Consider the following 20333-nt stretch of genomic DNA (forward strand, 5'->3'; position numbering starts at 1 on the left):
AAAATCCGATTATTGTCTGATTTCTGGAGTTATCAGATAAGTAAAGTCCGTCAGTGTATACCGCCATACCATAAGGTGGCAGTAATGCGATTATGTTCGAATTCAGCCTCGAGCAAAAACTAAAACATGGCGGCGTCCTACAAATGTTGAGAAAGTTGCCTAACACCAGCTTTAATGGTTTTGCTGCAGATCTTTAGTAGTAGTAGACGTTTCCAGGATCATTACAGCGTTTCAGGATGGCAGCACCACTGCTGTCCCTTAAGATGTCTGCGGCGGCTGTCAAAGGCTTTTACCCACATGGAGCCCCCTGCAATCTGCTGCCTCGGAGATGCTTCGGGGTCAGTGGTAGGATGTCAGCTAAGAGTGCCCACGAACGACCAAAACCTCGGGAAAGAGTGGAGATCCCCGGCCTCGAGATGATTACCTACGATAAAAGGATGCACTATGTGCCCGGACTCGCAAAACCGGTTTATAAACGTTGGGAAAGGGACTATAAGGACCCGAGATTTTACGTGTCCCCTCCGGTTCGTGAGATGCCGCTTTACAAAGAAAAACCATGTTATATTTTTAACCAGAGAACAAGCGCACTGGAAGGTAAATATAGCACTAATGTAGAAAAGAAACAGGTATCCTCGGAAACAAATCTCGTCCTCTCCCTGATCGTGGTCAAGCTGCGGGAGTGAGTGATTGTTAGGAGTGTTTTTTTCCCCCAAACGTTTTCTATTTCTAACCTTTATTGTGTCCTTGTTGGTGTTGAATCACATTGAAGAGCACTTTTCTCTAATTGTTGGTCGTTTGTTTGCTGGTTTTTGGAATTGTTTGGCAGTCACAGCCGCCATGACGGGCATGCCTCTGGTTTGGTTTCACCAACCCAGAGACACGCCGTCAAACCCACTGCTCGGTGTGTTCGTGGAGTGCGGCATGGCTGTGGAGTAAAGTCTGTGAAGTCTGCTTCCAAGATTAACAGCACAGTAGTGTTTTTTATGGACAGCACTGATAAGGCTGATCAACAGTCATCAACAGTGCGCTGATGCTAGTGTTTCCTCTGGCCAACCCCGTTAAGAAGGTGGTGGTTTCGAACATCCTTCCGTTCCTCAAGAACGAGTTACTGCTGTGTGAGCTCAGCCGACATGGACGCATGGTGTTAGACCGTCGTGAGACAGGTTAGTTTTACCTTACTGATGATGTGTTGTTGCAACAGTAATCCTGCTCAGTATGAGAGGAACCGCAGGTTTGGATATTTGGTGTATGTGCTTGGCTGAGGAGCCAATGGTGCGAAGCTACCATCCGTGGGATTATGACTGAACGCCTCCAAGTCAGAATCCCGCCTAGACGCAGCGATACCATAGCGAGGCAGATCTTCGGTTGGTCTCGGGTGTCACTGATGAGATGGATTCCTCTGGGCTGCAAGTCCCCACTGCTGAGACATGTCGTGTCCATGGTTCTCAGCAATAACAAGGAAGAGCTCAATTTGGCTCTTCGCTTCAGAGTGGATGAGTTTGATTACACCGTTTATGACAAGACCGATTCTCTTAAGTGTTTTGGTTGTGGGGAGGGTCATGTGATCCAGTCATCCCCGAATAATGTGGAGGATCGCTGGCCAGTCGATCCGCCCGTCAGCGCAGTGTGGCACGTGCACGATGAGGGCAGTGAGTCCGCGCAAAGCGCACAGAGTGTCACAGTGCTGGGTTGAACAGGCTGGTTTTGCTGGATTAGTTAGAGTTAGAGAACGTTGATGCCAGTTGCAGCAATGATGAGTTCCTGTTCCTGGGCGGAGATTTTAATGGCACAAAAAAACCCCAGCTGGACAGGAATCACCCTGAGCCTCACACGTCATCCTAAAGTACCATCAAAAAGTGTGAAAGCTCATATTGGTACTTTAACACCCAGCTGTTGCACAATAATGCTTTTAAGGATGCTTTCAAAACCCTGTGGAGTAATTTTAAATTGACAAAACATAGTTACGGCTCCACTCAGAAGTGGTGGGATGTTGGGAAGATCCACATCAAACTATTTTGTCTGCAGTACACCCTCAATGCAAGCAGAGACATGGCCAAATCCATGCAGGATCTGGAGAGTGGTGGAGCTCCAACTTTTGGCAGAGTCCACAGGGAGAAGAGAACATACTCAGGCTCTCAAGACAAAATCATCAGCTTTATCTGACCTGCTGGGTGTGGCTGCTCAAGACGCTCTTGTCTGCTTAAGGTTTCAACATATTGCCCCAGATGGATGCCCCCTCTCACTTTTTCTTTGGCCTGCAGTGTAAAAATGGCCAGAGGAGGATGTTGTACTCCCTGAGAGCCGACAATGGACAAGTGCTTGAGTACCCTATTTAGATACCATAGTGGGCGGTGACATACTACAGGGATCTCTACAGGATGGAATGCCGGGAGGAGCCTGAGGTGGAACAGTCCTTCCTGGAAGGTCTACCCCAGGTGGGTTTAGAACACCTGGGGTAGACACCTGCGGGCGTTTGGTTTCAGCCCAGGCTTCATAGCCAGGATCCAGATCTTGTACCAGGGCATTGAGAGTGTGCTGAAGATCAATGGTGGCCTGAGTGCTCCTTTTATTGTTCAGAGGGGGATCGGGCAGGGCTGCTCAATGTCAGGGATGCTCTACGCTCTATCTACTGAGCCACTCCTCTATAAACTGAGAGCGCAGCCAGGGGGGATCTCTCCTGGAGGACAGGGGGGTTAAAGTACTTGGGGATCCACTTTGGTGATCTAGCTTTTTCATCCAAGAATTGGGACGGGGTTTAAAAAAAGTTGAAGAGAGGCTGAAGGGATGAAAATGGCTTCTGGCAAGGATGTCTTTAAAAGGCTGTGTTCTAGTCAATAATAATCTGGTGTCATCCATGCTGTGGCACCACCTGGATCCAGGCGGTCAGTGTGGATTTTCTCTGGGACCGTCTGTACTGGATAGCAAAGAGTGTCCTTTTTCTGCCAAGGGAGGAAGGATGACTTGGCTTGGTCCACCTGGAGAGCAGAGGAGTGACCGCCAGGCTCCAGTTTGTACAAAGGCTGCTGTGTGGTTCACCGGATCTGGTCTGGAGACCTGTGGCTCAAGCTGTCTTGAGGTGATGTAGTGGACTGGGGTTGGCAGCACCCATGTTTCTAATGGACCTAAGAGTGGTCAGAATGGATGACGTCCCAGGGTGTTATTACAGACTTAAAGCATGGAGGTTGTTTACACAGGGGAAACGGGCCACCTGGAACTCCGTTTTCTGGCTTCTGGAGAAGCTGGTGATCAATGGGACCCATTTCAGGTGTGAGGCAGGATCACAACTGGCACAGAAAATGCGTAAGGCTGGTGTCATAACACTGGGACAGTTGGTGAACATGTGTGGACAATGCAGCAGCACTGGCTCATGAGTTCAGTGAGGGTCCTGAACCAGCTGCTGGAAGGGTGTAAACATCAACTGGCAGCCAGTGAGCTGGAGCTGATAAGTGAGTTCTGTGAAAGATGGAAGCCAGCCAATCATGACGACCCTTTTCCAGATGTGTTGGGGAATGTTCCTGACTTAAAGCTGGTTTTGAAAAACGTGCAACCTGTCGACTTAAGTTCTTCGACAGGAAAACACATGTACAACACACTGGTCAAGGTTCTGAACCAACGCAGCCCAGCAGGCCGAGTTGACACCACATGGCGAATGCAAGTGCCACCTCTAGCCCAGAGGGGCAGGGACCTACAATAGAGGATCCTTCACAGGGCCTTCGCAGTCAACGGGTTTTTATCAAACATTAACCCGAACATCAGTGCTGAGTGCCCATTCTGTGACCACAGAGAGACAGTGTTCCACTGTTTCTCCTAGTGTGGTCGCCTATCTGTGGTTTTCTTGTTGCTCAGTCAGATGTTCTCCCTGCTTAGAGAAGCCTTCTCACAAACTGTCTTTATTCTGGATTTCAGATACAACTTGAGAGAGAAAGCGAAGTGCCAGTTGCTGAACTTCCTTATAATTCAGGCAAAACTGGCCATCTACTGTATGTTAGCAGGAGGAACAAGATAGGTGGATCTTGGGACCTGGATCTTCAGACTTCTGTAGGATGGTCAAAGCTCGAATAAAAACGGGTTTTAATTTTTAGAGCGCAACACTCAATATTGATGAGTTCTTAAACTGCTCTTAAGCATGTAGTGCCTCAAACATGACCTGTGTTTGGTGGAGGGCGAGGAGCTGGTCTTTGGAGGTTTCCTCAACTGAATGTTTTTCTTTTTGTCTGGATCATGGTTTTGTTCTTCTAAAAATGGCCTAAATTAAAATGAGTTTTTGAAAAATCTCTCTTTCTCAGGTGTGCGCCAGGCTCTTTGGTTGACTAAAAGTAAACTGATCTCTGGACTACCACCTCAGTTGCTTTCCCTGGCAAACGGTTGTACTAATCAGATTCTGGATCAACATGAACGGGTACAAAATGCCATCAAACATGCTCGTTTCTGGGACACCACAGAGGAACGGCCAGGCAAAAAGAAATACAGGTTTGTTTGTTATTTTGGAATGTTTCTAGTTTCTTAAGGTGGGAAAATAAAGAAATATCACTATAGAGAGCATTTTGATTTTTTCAAGACATTGATTAAAGAACAAGATTTAGAAAGACTGTCTATATTACCTCCCACAGCCATCGTATTGCAGATTAAGAGTTTGGGAATGGTAAATTGAAGGGAGCAAAATAATAAAACCCTGATTTAGAGTGTTCAGGGTCTCACACCGGTCAGAAGTTCACCCACCCAATAGACAAAGCTCCTTGGCACACAGCCAATCCAACACTGAACAGCAATATTTCTGATTTGAACCCAATCCCCCGGTAGGGACTTGAAAATGTTTGTTTATTGATGACCCCATCCTTGAAAGATGAAGAATGTCAGAATATTCCAAAAGCCAACACTGCTTCAACAATGTACAGAGTCTGGGTCTGAATACTTATGACAGTGAATTATTTTTAGGTTTTTTCATAAATGCAAATATTTCTAAATTCAATTTTCACTTTGTAATTATATGCTATTGAGTGTAGATTGATGAGAGAAAGAAAGAAAGATTGATTGATTGATGTGACTCACCTTTATTCATTATTCTCTTTTGTATTCCTCCAGCAACAAGCTTCTCTACAATCTGCTCCATTTGTGTGCAACGCTACAATCTCGTCATCCAGGGTTGGGAAGGAGGATTTTTGCTGAGAAGTACTCTCTAGCAGCTACATGGAGCAGAGGTGACCTGCCACAAATCTAAACATTTCAGTGCTATTGTATGAATTTTTATGTATATTAATTTCACAAAGACATCAGATTGTTTTGTTGGAGAAAAAAGGTATTTTTAAAATGTAGATTTGACTTAGTCTTAATTGGATGATTTTAAAAAAACTGTAACTAGCAAATTAATAGTCCAAACTCTCTTTCATGATGATGTGCAAATGCCACCGTTGCATCATCTTGCATCATCAGACCAATTTTCAGTTTTGATTGTCTGTGGTCTCTCCTGGTAGCATGAGCCTGCACGTTCGTCAGGTTGTGTAAATCTTCAACAGCCAACAAACCGACAGCAAGGCCAGTACTTATGCCCTTCTGTGCAGAGGAACAGGAGGAGTACTGTCAGGGCTATAGAATAAGCCTGCACTCACTAATTCCGTTCCTGTTTTGACTAAACTGTCAAACAGATTTTTTGAGGACCTAATATCCTCTACTGTGATTCACGTTGCTTTACAGTGAGACTGTTGTTCGATTCCTTGGAAAAACTACTTGGAGTAAATGCAAGTTTAAGATAATCATTAAAAATGATGGCTCATGATGTCTCACTCCACTAATCATCTTTGTTTATTTATTATTTTTGTTATTTATTTTGCTTCTAATACTAGATAGTAGCACCACATAATGTGAAAATGATCACTTTATTCTCATTAATTAGTGGATTTTTGTGTTTGTGAATCAGGTCAAGATTTGTTCCAGATTAGAGGTCAAAATTGCATCCTACATAACTGCATGGATCCTCTCCCAGAGCTTTCTGGAAATCAGGAAGTAGCTGACACAGAGAATTATGTGCTTGAGACCTTCTACCCTGTTTCTCCGACTATTGATCTGCAGAAAGTGCAAGTATACCAAGAAGAGATGTATTCTACAGGTGAGAATAACCAAATCTAGGCATTAAAACAGGCTGATTTAAAGCTCTAAAACATTATGGTGCCACGTTGTCAGGTTTCGCAGTGGACTACGTATACCCTCATCCCCATACATTGTATTTCCTGGAGGGAGTCGATGATGACTGTAAGCTGCAACCTGAGCAGTTCAGAGCCAAGATGCTCATGTTCACATTTGGAAATGCCTTGGCATGTGCACATAAGCTTTACGGGGTAAGTTTATGTTGCTTGTGATGTTGTGTGTGCTAGAAGTTCTAACAGAAATAACTGCCTATTTCTTTGTTTTGTCCCCTTCTGTTGGACTCAGACCCAATCACAGCAGATCTTGGATCGGCCAATTATAGTTCAGGCAGTTGGGACAAATGGCAGAATTTTTCAGTTCCTAGTTTTCCAGCTCAACACAACCAAGCTTGCTGAAGATGATGGCATCAAGAACCAGGTCGTGTTTTGAGCTTTATATTCTCCTTTGTAACAGTCCTTAACATTGATGTGTGGAAAACAGATTTTCTGTCTGTAATAATGTAATATACTTTTTTCATTAATAATACATATTTTTTTCAATCAGTAGTAGAGTGCTGTTATGTCAGGAAAAATCTGGACGAAGTTTGAGAGTTGATGCTAATGGTTTCAAAATCTTGTGTTCTTTGTGCAGGTGTGGCTGGAAGAAGATATTCAGCTCTATGACTTTGCAAAAGTGCGACCCCTCATCAAAAAAAAGGAAATCATGGTAAAAATCTAAAAATTTATGTTCCTGCTGCTATCAAAATTGGTACATCCACAACACATCCAGATCAATTTGATGCAATTTTTGTAGTGATTTTTAGTTTTTGTAATCAACTTCCTGAAGTTTCTTCTTGATTATAGTGTAGTTTAATATAAAGATTTTTTTTAATCTAACAAAAGAAACAAAATGCAAGATGTACAAAATACTAAAGAAAACCCAAAAGGTTAAAATACCTCACCACCAGGGGATATTTTGCGATATATTAGGGGTATTCTGCAATATGTTCATAACAAAATACTCTTTTCTTTCTTTTAATCCCACCACAAAATTTACACCATTTTCACCCTAGAACTGGTCAAAGCAACATTACAGTTATAACCAGCCAGCAGATGTCAGACAATAGTCCAATGAAATGACAAGGTAGATGAAGGGGTGATTTTGAACTTTTTTTTCATATATTCTTTGCAGGTTCCAGCTGGTCTATCAGGATACAAACCAGAAACATTCAACAAGTTCCTGGCCTTCTATATACATGGAGCTGTGTAGTCGTCTTTGTGTCACAGCAATGTGATTTACAACATGCTAAATCTGCAAAACTGTCCCTGATGTATTTGCCTACTACACAAATCAATCAAGCCATTTTTTCCCCTCAGATCATTCTTATTTTAAGATGGGTATGTGCATCTATTTTGTTGCCCATCTTGACCAGACTGTTTAAAATAAAGAAATTGAACTAAATTGTGTGGCAACTTTTACACATACAAATATAAATGTTCTGGAAGAAAACATTCTAGCAACTAAATGAACTTGTACGCAATATATAGAAAAAATTGGCATGAAAAAATCTCATCTGAAATCAATTTATTCTCGTACACCTTTATGCCTTTCACTATATCTGTATTCCCCTTGTCATTAAAAAGGTTTTCTTCCTCTTAAAACCTTTAAGGGAGAATAAGATTAAGGGTGATTTTATGCTGATAACATTAGTCAAATCTGATTCAGTTGATCACTCTCTTCCTCATCTTCAGAAGAACTTTCCAGTAATTCCACATACAGTTTTATTTAAAAACGACAAAAAGGGCGACGCCAAAGCATAAAATCACAATGGCACAAAGCTGTCCCAACTTGATGAAAATATTGAGACAAATCAGGACACAACATACAGATGTAAACTTTAGAAAAAGTCAAACAACGTCGCATCTAGAATATTTTACGTACGAATCACAAATTCGTGATCGTGGAGTATACATTTCACAGGTAGAATGTTAATGTTAACCTTTTCTTATTGTGCAGAAATGTATTCTTTGTTTGCACAACTTGGGTCCGAACTCACTCACTCACTCTCTACCGCTTGTTCCTCCACTGAGGGTCACGGGGGGACTGGAGCCTATCCCAGCACAACAGGTGGGGGCAGGGTACACCCTGGACTGGACGCCAGTCAATCACAGGGCTAACACATATCGACAAACAACCATTCTCTCTCACACTCACGGGCAATTTTAGAGTTTCCAATTAGCATAATCCCCAATCATGCATGTCTTTGGACTGTGGGAAGAAGCCGGAGTACTCGGAGAGAACCCACGCAGGCACAGGGAGAACATGCAAACTCCACACAGAAAGTCCCCTCAATCCCAACTGGGAATCGAACCCGGGGCCTTCTTGCTGTGAGGCAACAGTGCTAACCACCACACCACCGTGCCGCCCTGGGTCCAAACTCTTTGGTACAAATCTGAAGCGGCCAGTAGAAGACTCTTAGAGCCCTCTGCAGGCACTTCATTCCCACTGCAGTGCAGCGATCTGACCTGCTGTCCCTGTATCTGCCTTCAAAAGTCTGACTAAAGCTTACAGCTGCATTTTAATTTTCCTTTAGTGTTTTATTTTTTAATTGATATTAATTATTTATTATCTTAATTGTACTTTTCTATCAATTGTTTCTTGCATGTCTCATTAACGGCTATGATGATTAACTTTCTCCACTACGAGGGTTAATAAATTTGATCTCATTTCATGTTATCTTAAATTCCTTTTTTGATTGCAACTAGGGGTTTGCATACTACCAGTACAAAATTCATAAAATTGACGTTGCATATGGTGTAAATTAAATAAATAAATAAAAAATACAACAAATCACTTGTTGCCTTTATTCTATTAAAAGGTATAATACAGTTGGCTCCTGGGCTTTATTATTTAGATCAATGCCAGATTCCAGAGCAAAAAAATCCATACAGTTTATTTGAATTCATAAACAGCATTTAACAAAAATAACCCATAAAGCCCTTTGTTTTATTGATAGAATAAAAATAAAAGGTAAACATTGAATCCAAGAACTCTTTGTGATGTTTATGCTGCCTACTGCTGAGTGCTGCAGAGGCTTAATGACAGCCGGTCAGCTTCATTTGATTGTGGGCTGGAATTCAGATTTTCCCCAGTGATGGTCTCTGAGGTGCAGTGCAGCCTGTTTGCAGTCAGGTATTCCCTGCACGATCTGAAGATGTTGTAGAATGATGTGGAGAGACCAGCGATGTCTGAGGAGATGTAGGGAAGGACCTCGGGAGATGCCTGGTTATAGTAACTTAACTGGACACAGAATAAAGATTTAACCAGAATGTGCCTCTCTTCATAGCCACAATCTGATGTTTGTGGGGTGAACTGAACTCAGACTATTTATTATACTTTTATGTGCTAATGTTCATGTAATTTTTTTAAACCATTGTAAATAATAAATAGCAGACCTGTTAGTCATGAATGTAGGCAATATGACCTTATTGTCTGTAATATTGCCCAAATGTTGCATTTTACAGGCTTCATAGGGTTAAATTCCAATTTATTTTACTATATATATTATGTAATGACTATGTATTTTACAATATACTATGTACTGACCCACTATGTGAGCATTTGGGGTTCATTAGCTTGCTCAAGGGTACCTCATTAGTGCTCTGAAGTTGTCCTTGCATCCCCCCTTGCTACCAGAACACCAACCAAATCTTATCCACAACTTCAGTCCACTGATTCAGTTTCAACCTACATACACTTATAAGAAATGGGGCCTTTTTTGCAAAAATAAAAACAGAACCACTACAATTTTAAAGAAGGAATTAATCTTTAGGGGTGTAGTAAATGGCTTAAGTGCAACTTTAAAATAGAAGAAATAATGCGTTTTACCAGCGACATGTTGTTTTTTGTGTCCTGTATGATAAAGCCAGCACAGAGAACCTCTCCCCTGTTACAGCCTTCAGTGGGGGGGTGAGAGGTCAACAACACAGAGCGCAGAGCGATCACATATGAATCCCTGGAGATAATGGAACAAGCAGAGCCAACTGTAAATCCAGCAGGACAGTCGTGCGTCATGGTCATGCGTTTTTTGTACTGACCCACTCCCACATGGCCTTCTCTTAGATGCTAATAAGATGAAGTCCTGATGAATCCCTTCTCCTGATTTGGCCAAAGAAAGAAAACCAAGTGAACTGGGATGCACTGATGGGGTGACCACATGGTACAAGAAGTCATCATCATCCACCTGGTGAATCAGGTCACATTTCCTAAATTAAGGACATAAAGGTGAGAAACTATGCAAAAACGTGTGGAACAGAAACTATTTCACAATATGACACATCATCGTGGAAACTTTGGCTTTTTGTGTAAACATATCTTTGTGAGAGGTTATCTCGTCTGGTCTCAACTTCTTAACAGCTTGATCCCTTTCAGGGTCACGGCAAGGATACACAATAGGTGAAGGCAAGGTCGCCAGTTCATTGCAGGGCCCTATATGAGCATTTGTGGGTTCGGTACCTTGCTCAAAGGTACCTCAGCAGGGCTCTGAAGGTGTTCTGGCACGTTTCCCTACTACCGGAACACCTTCCACGTTTTGTCTGAGAACCCTCCACCTCTCAGCCTAGTCCCCAACAGACTGAGCTATCACCGATCCAGGTTATCATAAACAAAACCTAAACAAACACAAAAGGACCATGCCTCTAAGCATGTCAAGGAGTGATGTAAGGTTGCCAACTTTACATCATCACTAGAAAACACTAAGGGGTTGTGGTACAAAACAACACAGTCACAACAGAAAGACAATGAAAACAGAGACAAGCTGTTCACTCTTTAGGCTTTCAACATGCAACAACAAGATGACCACAAGAGACAAATAAGAATGATGAAATTACTTAAGTCTCAATTCTAAACAGTCAATGACAACAGTGGTGTGTCCCAGCATTACTGATAATATGTGTCCCAGCTTGGCCTGTTGCACAGTTCTGCCAGCAGAGAGAAGGCTGTGTGAGCAGGAACATCCACTTCTGTATCCACTCTGAAGCTCAACATAGTCTTCTCTTCAAGACTGTAAAGACGAACCTAGGGCAGAGGTAAAGGAAGTAGGAAAACAAAAACACTCTCCTCTGCAGACCAAAAAAACATTTTTAACAGATACCTTGTCCTTCTCGGAGCTAAGGCGCCATTTTTTCCGAGAAGCCAATGTTTTCAGAGTCGAAACATTATTATAGCTCAGATACACCTGAAACAAATAACAAAAAAAAACCCAAAACACACATGTATGGCAATATTTTACTCAACTCAAACTTTTTATAAAATCTTTATAAAACATTAACTAAAGTTCAATTGATGCAATATAGCCAAAAAAATTGTCAAAATGTACTTTGAGTAAACATTACTTCATTACAATCCCCTGAATACCACCAGTAAAGATCTATCATTTTTATTATCTAAGGTGAACAGTGAAAAAATAAAAAGAACACCACATAATTACATATTACATGTGTATGGAATACTGGTACCATCTTACACAGATAGTCACAATCTTATCAATTCAGAGGACACTGGCACACTGGAACGCCAAATGCCCCACAATCCTCCAGGTGTGAAAACCCGATCCAACAGTCACCTCTGGTTAACTGTGTCATGTGACTCTGAGGTCATCAAGGCATACGAAGGCTCTGTTTGGGCTTTGTACTCTCTCTTATCGGCTTACCTCTCCTTCACTACTCCCAAGGACCCCCAGCTATGGAGCTTCAGCTAACTGTGTCAGCAAAAAGTAGCTACATTGCCCTTCCTCACCACAGCAAGATGAGAGAGTGCAGGGGAATGACCAAGATACTGCAAGACAAGTTCAATTAACTACCAAACGGAAGGTTTGCAGGCTAATCTCAGCAACAGTCCACTAGTCCAGCTAAGCTAAGCAAAGACCTTCTAACTAATGTTGTATGTGTGTTGTGTTGTGTTGTTTAAGTTGTGATCAGTCTGATGCTCAGGTTATGGTTCAGTTGGTTCTGTCCTATTGTAAAGTTGATGTTAGTTAAGTTGCAATAAATAGACTCGGGGTCTCTTGCATGCTAAACGAACAATCCTCTCTCTAACCTCATGAAACACACACACCCAGTCCTTATTACATTTCACACATGCACATGACTTCAGCCAGCAAATGGTCAGCCATCTTGGTCGACCTTCTTTGTTCCTGGCTCCTTTTCATGCAAACACAGGCCTGTATAGAAGTACACTGTTGATAGATTGTAAGGTTTAACCTTTGTTGTTAATAGATGTCTTTTAAACGTATCTTCTGTCCACTCTACACTGTCAAGACCTCCAAATCCTTCAAATTTTAGTTGTAGTTAAGTTAATTATTTATCAGTGTGTGTTATGAGATTTTCAGATATCTTTTCTTTTCTCAGAAGGGTGGTGACTAACTTACATAATGATAAATATTTATTTTTGATAATTATTTATGACAACCAAATCCAAATTTAATAGCAGGCAAACACCAAAAGTGTTACCCACACATAAGCCTGCTATAAAACTACCCCAAAACTACCTATCGTAAATTCCAGACATACAATGTCCTGTGGGAAATTTAGCTTCACTTATTCTGGTTCTTAAAATATTAAATGTGTCTCATCAATACCCTGAAGTGTATGTGATAACTTCATCTTTCATGAGCTGTTTGAGGCCAGATTCTTCCTGAAGTCAGACAGAAGTGTGTTGGCTCACCTGGTTTCTTGGGTTCCAGGGGACAGACAAAGGTACCTCACACTGCTTTCTTGAAATGATGTACTTTCTGAAAGAACAATAGGGGAGCTGTGTGGAGTTATAATAAATGATCAAATTTCAGAATAACAAGTTCAGCCTGTTTACATTTCTGAATTTGAATTATCAAGTTCAATACCCTCCAATCGCAGTGTAAGCTCCCCAGCCATTGGGTGAAATAAGATTGGCACCTGTTGATTCAAATTTAAATATTTTCCAAGCCACATGTTGTGTTATTTATAACTCATTTATTTAGTGATGGTTTGGTTGCATGATCACTGTCTCATTTCTTACCACTCACTTCACCTCAGTCGCACAACTGTGTCAGAAAAGCATATTTTGCTCATCGCACCTTTGCTGAAAAAAATGACCAATCTCAGCCTGACCATCTAATCAGTACATATCTCCTGATTATGTATCTTTTTTTCTATCTCATAAATACTTTTTGTGCTTCTGCGATACCTCTCTTAGATTTAGTTCAACAAAACTAAAAATGTAACTATACTGTATTATATCTGAAACACATGCTTTACAATAATGTACCTGTCCAATCGAATCTTCTTCCGGGCAATAGCTTCTTGGAACCTCCGCTCACCTTCCTGTAAATTAAATGAAGAAAGATTCTGGTTAATTAGATCATAAAATCAGTAGAAAGACACATTATGACTGTTTTACTGGTATACCTACCTACCTACATATAAAACTTGATTGATGTATTCACATTCCCCTAACAAACATGCTCATATTCTACTCCACACCAATAAAAAACTCCTGCAGTAACTTTTAGATTGTACACTCTTTGGTGCTGACAAAGGGACAGGATACTTATCTGAAGGAGATAATGAGTGTATTGAAATTTTTAGGATTTTGATGTGTTGTGCTCAATGTGATACACTATGTTGTAGAACCCTACATTATAATAAAAAAGTATAGTACCAGAATGACAACCCTTATCAGGACCACAGGAAGTCACATGTAATATTAAGATTTTCAGTTATCATATATGTAAATAACCAGTGTGTAATTTGTCTAATAAATAACAACATTTTAGGTTTTGATGGATTTCTAACAGACAGACAGATTGATAAATAAACAACATACATACGCTTTTCATGGTTTGGACAGTTTGGCCAACTCACCAATGGTTCAGGTTGAAGCCTAGGTAATGTGCATGGCTTGCCATGGTCATCAAGTACTTCAAAGATCATGAAGGCAGAATTTATGTGTCTGTTGGTTCCCAGATCCTGGTAGGCTTCTGCACGCACCCCCACCTCAATACTGCAGCACAGGATGATGAGGAAACCGTGATCTGATTCCTTGCCATTTTAGTACTCATTCTGAACATTTTGTTTACCTGTCTGTGAAGGCATTGTTGACAATAGCCTTCAAAAGCAGTCTATCTCCTATCTGAGAAGGTCCTCTGAACGTGAACATGTCAATAGTCCGCAATGTTGGATGAGTCTGGCACAGACGACTGCAATTAGAATTACACAAAAAACAGGATGAAGGCACTCTGTCTAAATGTTAACATACAAACTGCTCTGAACAGAGTAACACTTAGTAGCATACAAAAATAAGATTGAACAGTAAAAGTTTTGAGGGGAAATTTTTGGATGTATAAATAATAATAAATAAAATAAATAATTAGTACAATAACAGAGGAAATCTTCTGGAACCCAGTACACCGAAGACACAAATTGCATGACCTATATGAGGCACATCACGTGTAACTGCTTGAAGGCTAGTTTTCCAACATCTTTAAACAGCCAGAGTGAGCAGTAGTAGCCACACATTACCTTGCTGCAATCGTAGCTACATTCACCATCCAGGCCATGATTTGTCCTCCAAAAGTATTTACCTGTTTTCAATTGGGGAAAAAAAAAACTATGCTATATCAAAGAGATTACAGCTAGGTCAAGATAGTTGAAATCAGGACATGTCCAAAATCATCCACCTTCTCTTTTAGAAAAATGGATGTCAGTGAGATACCTGATGGTTTGTATGTGGTGGTAAAACCAGCTCAACACTTTCCACCTTGGTCTTCTCTGCTGCCACTGCATTACTGAATTCCACGCTGTCGCCTAACACATACATATTTTTATTGGAGTTCATTAGCCTATTTATTTACAACAACTAAATGAAACAGCCAATCCTTGCAACAGATGTACAGAAATGCCATCAAACATGTCATCATACCTACCCCGCTGGATACACCCATGGGTGAGCAGATCTTTGATGATATCATCATGTAACATCCTGACACGCCTTCGCTCAGCTGCCAGGCTATATTCGAGCTGCTCTTTTTGAGTTTCAGGAACTATAGGCTTTAACAGCACCTGTGGACAATGACACACTTTGTCAGTTCAACTGGCCTCAACGTGGCATCTTGCTCCCCTTGCCCTTCACCCTCTATTTCTTCATTGTCTGGAATGTTTAGTTGCTCCTCATTCGCTTTTATTAAATAGCAATAACATAAAACAAAGAATTTTATGGATTTGATGGTGAAGCGAGGTGAGTTACAGGCATGTCTCTGTATCATAGAGGTTTCTGGAGCTGCACAAGCACAACTAAGTTGTTGCAGCTCATCCTAGCATTGATAAAGCTACCTTGCTCCAGAAAGAAACCAAGCAGCTTGAATGGCCAGGGTGGCGATGGCATGCAGGAAATGTACTCCAGTCCAAGGTGTGTGGCGCACCACTTACTGCAGGTAAAATTCTGATTTATATCGTCGCTAAGTACATCTAAGTATGATAGTCAGGGGAGGACTACAATTATTGCTGAGTCTGTGCGTCCAAACAAAGGTAATGTCATCCATTAATTGTTGGCTGGAATCCTACTCTGAAAAGGAGAGGCACTGCTACTGCCCTATCACAACCCATTTGCTTGAAATTAACAATGGCTGCTTAAAGTACAGCATATGTGACGGGTGCAGTTAGGACCCAAATGCAGCACTCTGGAAAGCTGGACCGTAGTAATGACTTTTATTAACACACGGGCAAACAGGAACTCAGGCAGACCAGGAAACACAGGAAATAGTCCGTTCTTCAGGCTCTGGGCCCGCACAAAGTCTATGGGTTGCAGGCTCGGGGAGAGGGACGAGCAGCAGCGAAGTCCAAGCCGGGCGGAGAAGTCTAAACTAGGTGAGCAGACAGGAACCCGAGACGCTGAGGCAGAAGTCGTAGTCAGGGGCAGAAAGCAGGTAGGTTGTCCCGGGAACAGGCAAGGCAGGCAGAATGAAGACAGGCAGGGTCGGTAACGGGTAATCCGGCAGGGAAACAACGCTGGAAAGTCTTGCATGAAAGCAGAAGAACAATCTGGCACTGAGTGAGTGTGAGGCTGGAGAATATATACTGGTAGGTGAGCTGATTGATGAGTGAGGGCAGGTGTGTGATCAGTGACTGAGAGCAGGTGTGTGATCAGTGACTGAGAGCAGGTGTGGTGATCAGAGGGTGTGGTGTGAGCAGGGCAGTGGAAAAGTACTGGGACAGGAGGGAACTGGGGAAAAGGGGCTGTGACAGCATACTTGAATGGATGGAATAACATAGCAACAACATCAACATCAGCAACAACAACAATAATTTAATAATAATGGTAATGATAATAACAATATTATTATTATTATTATTGTTGTTGTTGTTGTTGTCATTGTTGTTATTATTATTATCCTGACACACTTGCTTAAAGCACAGGATAATGGAATGGATAGGTGTTTTTATACTGACAAGCCTACTCTTTAAAATATTTTACCAAATTTTTGAAAGGAGGAGGATTAAATGAACCCTTACCCTTTCTCCTGTTTCTTTGCGCTGAGTAACAAACGTGGCATAGGCATGGCAGACCTTCCAGTGATCCCCAGAAAATAAGTCCTCGCAGCTAACTTGTATGCCGACCTGAATAAATATGTTGAAAGTTGAAAACACTGTAAAAATATGTGGATGCATGTTTAGACAAATCTCTAATCCTGGGGGATAACTGGCAAGAATAGCTGAAATACTGAACTGTTGTGAGTGTGCGAATGCTAATGTGACAGGAGTATCTCTGACCTCCATGCTGCTGTTGAAGGCTCTGTTGACTTTTGACTTGATGCTCACGACCTGTCCCACTCTAAACAGTGTGAAACGAAGATTTAGATGAGGATGAGGAAGATGATGGATATTCAGGAGGGGTGAACATTCGCTGTTACCTGATTGTGTGTTCAAAGTTGATGTCGTCCATGGAGGCAGTGACACACGGGGACATCGCATGCCTCTCCGCTAATAATAAAGAGTTCAAACACACCCATCACATCCTGTGTGGTTAGTGAGTATTACAACATATGTAGCTGTTGTAAAAACATTTACACACAAACGCAACTTTACCAGAGAGACAAGCCGTGATGTCAATCCATTTAAGGAGCTGCCCCACACAGAGCTCCTGGCGATGGTTACAATGGCACGGCATTATGATCTGGCTCATTTTTACCTCTGTTGGACTATCACTCACTTCTTCTTCTTCTTCTTCCTCTTGTTTCTCTTCCGTCTCTTCCTCATTATTTTTTAAAACTGCAGATTTTCTGGAGGCCATTGATGCTAAATGGGAGAAGACACGAATTTTAGACAACTCTCTGTTTGTGAGAAATAAATAATCAAGATCCAGTTCACGCAAACATTGTTTTAATGTTTCTTTATAGTCAAAAAGACCTTTTTTCCCCCAGGGATTTCCAGAGACAGCTTAAAACTGAGATTTTGGCTTTGCTTATGGGCTGTTGTCATTCACAATGTTTTCCTTTCACTTTCCCCACAGCCTCTCCCACTGTTTATGTCCTACCCTCTCATACAATTTTTACTATTTTGGTGTCTGAACCACATTCATATGAAAGTTTTGTATTCTGAACACTTCTAAAATGCCACAATGGCAACAAAGTAAATTGATGAATAGGCTGCAGTGTTATTAACTTTATTTAAATAATAAAATCTTCAATATTTGGTGAGGCAAATAAAAAAAAACAACAACAGCAGGACTAAGAGGAAAGCTGAGACATTGACAGTCAGCGGGTGGGGGCAGAACACACAATTGAGGACATATCAGGGTGCAACATTTCTAATGTATTATAATTACTAGCATAATCTTTATAATATGCATTCTAGTATTAGAAAAGTTAGAATTAAAGTGCTTCATATAATCATTGTAACATGGGCTTAATGACGAAAATAAGGAAAATGCTCCTTCTTCCTTCGCATTCTCCACATTGACATTCCCACGAAATCAGACATGCTTCCTCTTCTGCCTCTTTGTGATAATCTTGTTCAGGCTTGTCTGGGTGATTTGTTTTAAACTGGAATCCTATCAAAATGTCAAATCCTGAAATGTGCCTTTATTTAATTTATTTTCCTGTACTGGACTAACTTGTGGAAAATATCAGAAACATCTACGTTTACATGCAGTTTATTTTCTGTAAAATTAACTCCAGTGTTGATATGAAGCTTTACCAAAAAGCCGAACTATTAAATAATGTTACAACAGTTGCTGTGCAATGGCTTCAGACCTAATTTTCCCATAATGTCGAATCGGAAACAAAGTTCAGGTGGCATTAATGCGGGATCATTAACATATTAGAGGCGCCATAAGACATTATCTCAGCGACGGTCTCTATCAGCGCAGCCAACTTTTAAAAAGTCAACAACTCCGCCGATCATGAATTGCTACTTTGTAAAGTGACAGAATAGAGAAATGTAGGTAGAAAGTGGAGCTCTGCCGACATTGGAAAGATTCCACGCTGACATCTAAACCAGCGAATACGAGCTGTTCGGCTCTAACGCAGCTGCTCGTACCGATGATCAGCTCGATCGGCTCAGAATCAAACACAACAGCAAGGTTTTCTCACCTTTTAAAGTCTACTTACTAGTTTGACAGTCCTGCGGCATGTAAACACTGACAATAATCCAAATTCCGTCATCAATAGGCTTCCGATAATCCTTTTCAAAATAAAAGACGGATTAGGAAAGATTATTTCGAAAACCGACAGCAATGTATGTTTAATCTTGTTGAGAAGAAAATGTACGATTTAGGATTATCAATCCACGTTGTTAGATTAAAATGTGGCTGTTTTATGTGTTCTATTTTATTCCACTTGAACCATCAGTACGTTATATCCATTATATCCAGTTTACAATTTATACACCTACACACAGAACTCTGTGTCAATCTCTAGACTAGTTCAATCTCTGGATTTGGTGTTAACCTGAGATGGATGGAACATGGCTGAACATTGCTGATTAAGGGACAGTTATGAAGTTAATGTTTTTGCTGCCACGACTACTGAGATGCAGAAATACTGACAGGCTGAACATGAAAGTTTTACACCCTAGAGGTGGCATAAAGATTTCTTGGGTCACCTAATATAAGCAAGCTTACTGCAAGCGGTTTAGCTGTCACCAATATTCTAAAAGGCCTATAAAACACACAAGTGGGACAAACGTTCAGCAAACTCTTGAAAGTGTTGTTTGCCATTGGTGGCCTATAGATGTTATGGAACAATCACAGAGATTTTTTTTTTTTTTTTAAAGTTTGTGTGTGTGTGTGTGTTTTGGGGGCTGGGGGGTCTGCTGGCCTAAAAATATGTGAATCACAGACTGATGTTAATTATATTTTCAAAATATAATTAACATCAGTCTGTGATTCATGGACAAAATAATATTTTGTCCATGAATATGTATTAAATAATTCCAAATGGTCTGTCCACTTCCTTTTATTGCTAGCCCCCTGGTTGCGCTGCTTCCAGACGTGTATTTTCATATTCAAGCATTTAACCAATCACATTTCAGCCACTATTGGTTGCCAGGGTCAAAGAAATCTGCCTGGAGGCCTTCACAATCAGTTCTGCGGGCCCTGTAGCATAAAAAAAATGCCGATCAAACTGTTCAAACAATCAGATTTTGAGTTGGCGGCCCCAAGGCCTTCTAGCAGGCGTAGGAAACGTCAGCGTATTCACACGCTTTGATTGGATAGTCAGAGAGTGTACGAGCCAGAGCTAGCAAACTGCATCTGTAGGGAGCTGCACAAGCAAAGATATTGTTGTGTTGATTTAATAGCTGTTTTGTCAACCCACAATGGCTGAAGTAGGAGAAGAAATGGATTTGGTCGCAGATTTACTGTCAAAGCCATTTTCAAGATGGACTTTTTAAGAAAAGCTTGACATCGTTAAGCAAGGTCGGGCAACTCCGAAGCTAGCAAGCCTGTCGCAACCGGGAAAAGGATTTGTCCACCGCTTTCAGTCCACTAACTACGAGCGGTACTCCTGGCTCACAGGCTCCGAGGAACGCTGCAAATTGTATTGCTGGGAGTGCTTGTTATTTGCCCCTGATCGACATGGTGTTTGGAGCCACACTGGATTTGTAAATTTGGCTTGCCTAACCAAGGCAGCAACGAGGCATCAAAGCACTGCCGGACACTTACAAGTGTGAGAAGAATTATTG

At 41.3% G+C, this 20333-nt stretch overlaps 2 protein-coding genes across 8 annotated transcripts; one reads left to right on the forward strand and one right to left on the reverse strand.

The window, feature by feature from the left end:
- The first annotated feature begins 95 nt into the window (after window positions 1-95).
- mrpl37 (mitochondrial ribosomal protein L37) lies at window positions 96-7581 on the forward strand. 2 transcript variants are annotated; one of them, XM_057056416.1, is made up of 8 exons: window positions 96-594; window positions 4287-4470; window positions 5083-5198; window positions 5915-6103; window positions 6178-6332; window positions 6427-6558; window positions 6772-6846; window positions 7312-7581. In XM_057056416.1, exons 1-8 carry the CDS (start codon window positions 237-239, stop codon window positions 7387-7389), a joined length of 1287 nt encoding a protein of 428 aa, XP_056912396.1. In that variant the 5' UTR covers window positions 96-236; the 3' UTR covers window positions 7390-7581. The 2 variants fall into 2 exon arrangements, with proteins under 2 accessions (XP_056912396.1, XP_056912397.1); XM_057056417.1 differs by lacking the exon at window positions 96-594 and adding an exon at window positions 687-1163.
- Window positions 7582-8970: 1389 nt separating this feature from the next.
- On the reverse strand, window positions 8971-18831 carry LOC130538619 (acyl-coenzyme A thioesterase 11-like). Of its 6 annotated transcripts, XR_008953922.1 has the most exons (18): window positions 18761-18830; window positions 17238-17447; window positions 17063-17132; window positions 16923-16983; window positions 16665-16769; window positions 15080-15215; window positions 14869-14960; window positions 14676-14737; window positions 14234-14353; window positions 14019-14157; window positions 13423-13478; window positions 12844-12910; window positions 11273-11356; window positions 11063-11196; window positions 10218-10385; window positions 10009-10135; window positions 9771-9876; window positions 9282-9420 (listed from the first exon to the last, which is right to left on the reverse strand). XR_008953922.1 is itself a non-coding variant. In XM_057056397.1 (17 exons), the coding sequence occupies exons 1-17, from the start codon at window positions 18780-18782 to the stop codon at window positions 9193-9195; spliced, it is 1881 nt and encodes a 626-aa protein (XP_056912377.1). In that variant the 5' UTR covers window positions 18783-18830; the 3' UTR covers window positions 8971-9192. The 6 variants fall into 6 exon arrangements, 4 of the variants coding, with proteins under 4 accessions (XP_056912377.1, XP_056912378.1, XP_056912379.1 ...); XM_057056397.1 differs by lacking the exon at window positions 9771-9876 and having other exon boundaries at window positions 8971-9420; XM_057056398.1 differs by lacking the exon at window positions 9771-9876 and having other exon boundaries at window positions 8971-9420; window positions 18743-18816.
- Window positions 18832-20333: the final 1502 nt, after the last annotated feature.

The sequence above is a fragment of the Takifugu flavidus genome, chromosome 15 (assembly GCF_003711565.1).
Source record: "Takifugu flavidus isolate HTHZ2018 chromosome 15, ASM371156v2, whole genome shotgun sequence".
NCBI classification, from domain to species: Eukaryota; Metazoa; Chordata; class Actinopteri; order Tetraodontiformes; family Tetraodontidae; genus Takifugu; species Takifugu flavidus.

Excerpts from the sequence above, each read along its gene's own strand:
- mrpl37 (XM_057056416.1), top strand. The coding sequence starts at position 237 with ATGGCAGCACCACTGCTGTCCCTTAAGATGTCTGCGGCGGCTGTCAAA. Across the intron at positions 4,471-5,082 it reads CCAGGCAAAAAGAAATACAG|CAACAAGCTTCTCTACAATC; the intron begins GTTTGTTTGTTA and ends GTATTCCTCCAG. Across the intron at positions 6,847-7,311 it reads TCAAAAAAAAGGAAATCATG|GTTCCAGCTGGTCTATCAGG; the intron begins GTAAAAATCTAA and ends TATTCTTTGCAG.
- LOC130538619 (XM_057056397.1), bottom strand. The coding sequence starts at position 18,782 with ATGCCGCAGGACTGTCAAACTA. Across the intron at positions 14,354-14,675 it reads GTAGCTACGATTGCAGCAAG|TCGTCTGTGCCAGACTCATC; the intron begins GTAATGTGTGGC and ends TTCTAATTGCAG. Across the intron at positions 11,197-11,272 it reads TTAGCTCCGAGAAGGACAAG|GTTCGTCTTTACAGTCTTGA; the intron begins GTATCTGTTAAA and ends CCTCTGCCCTAG.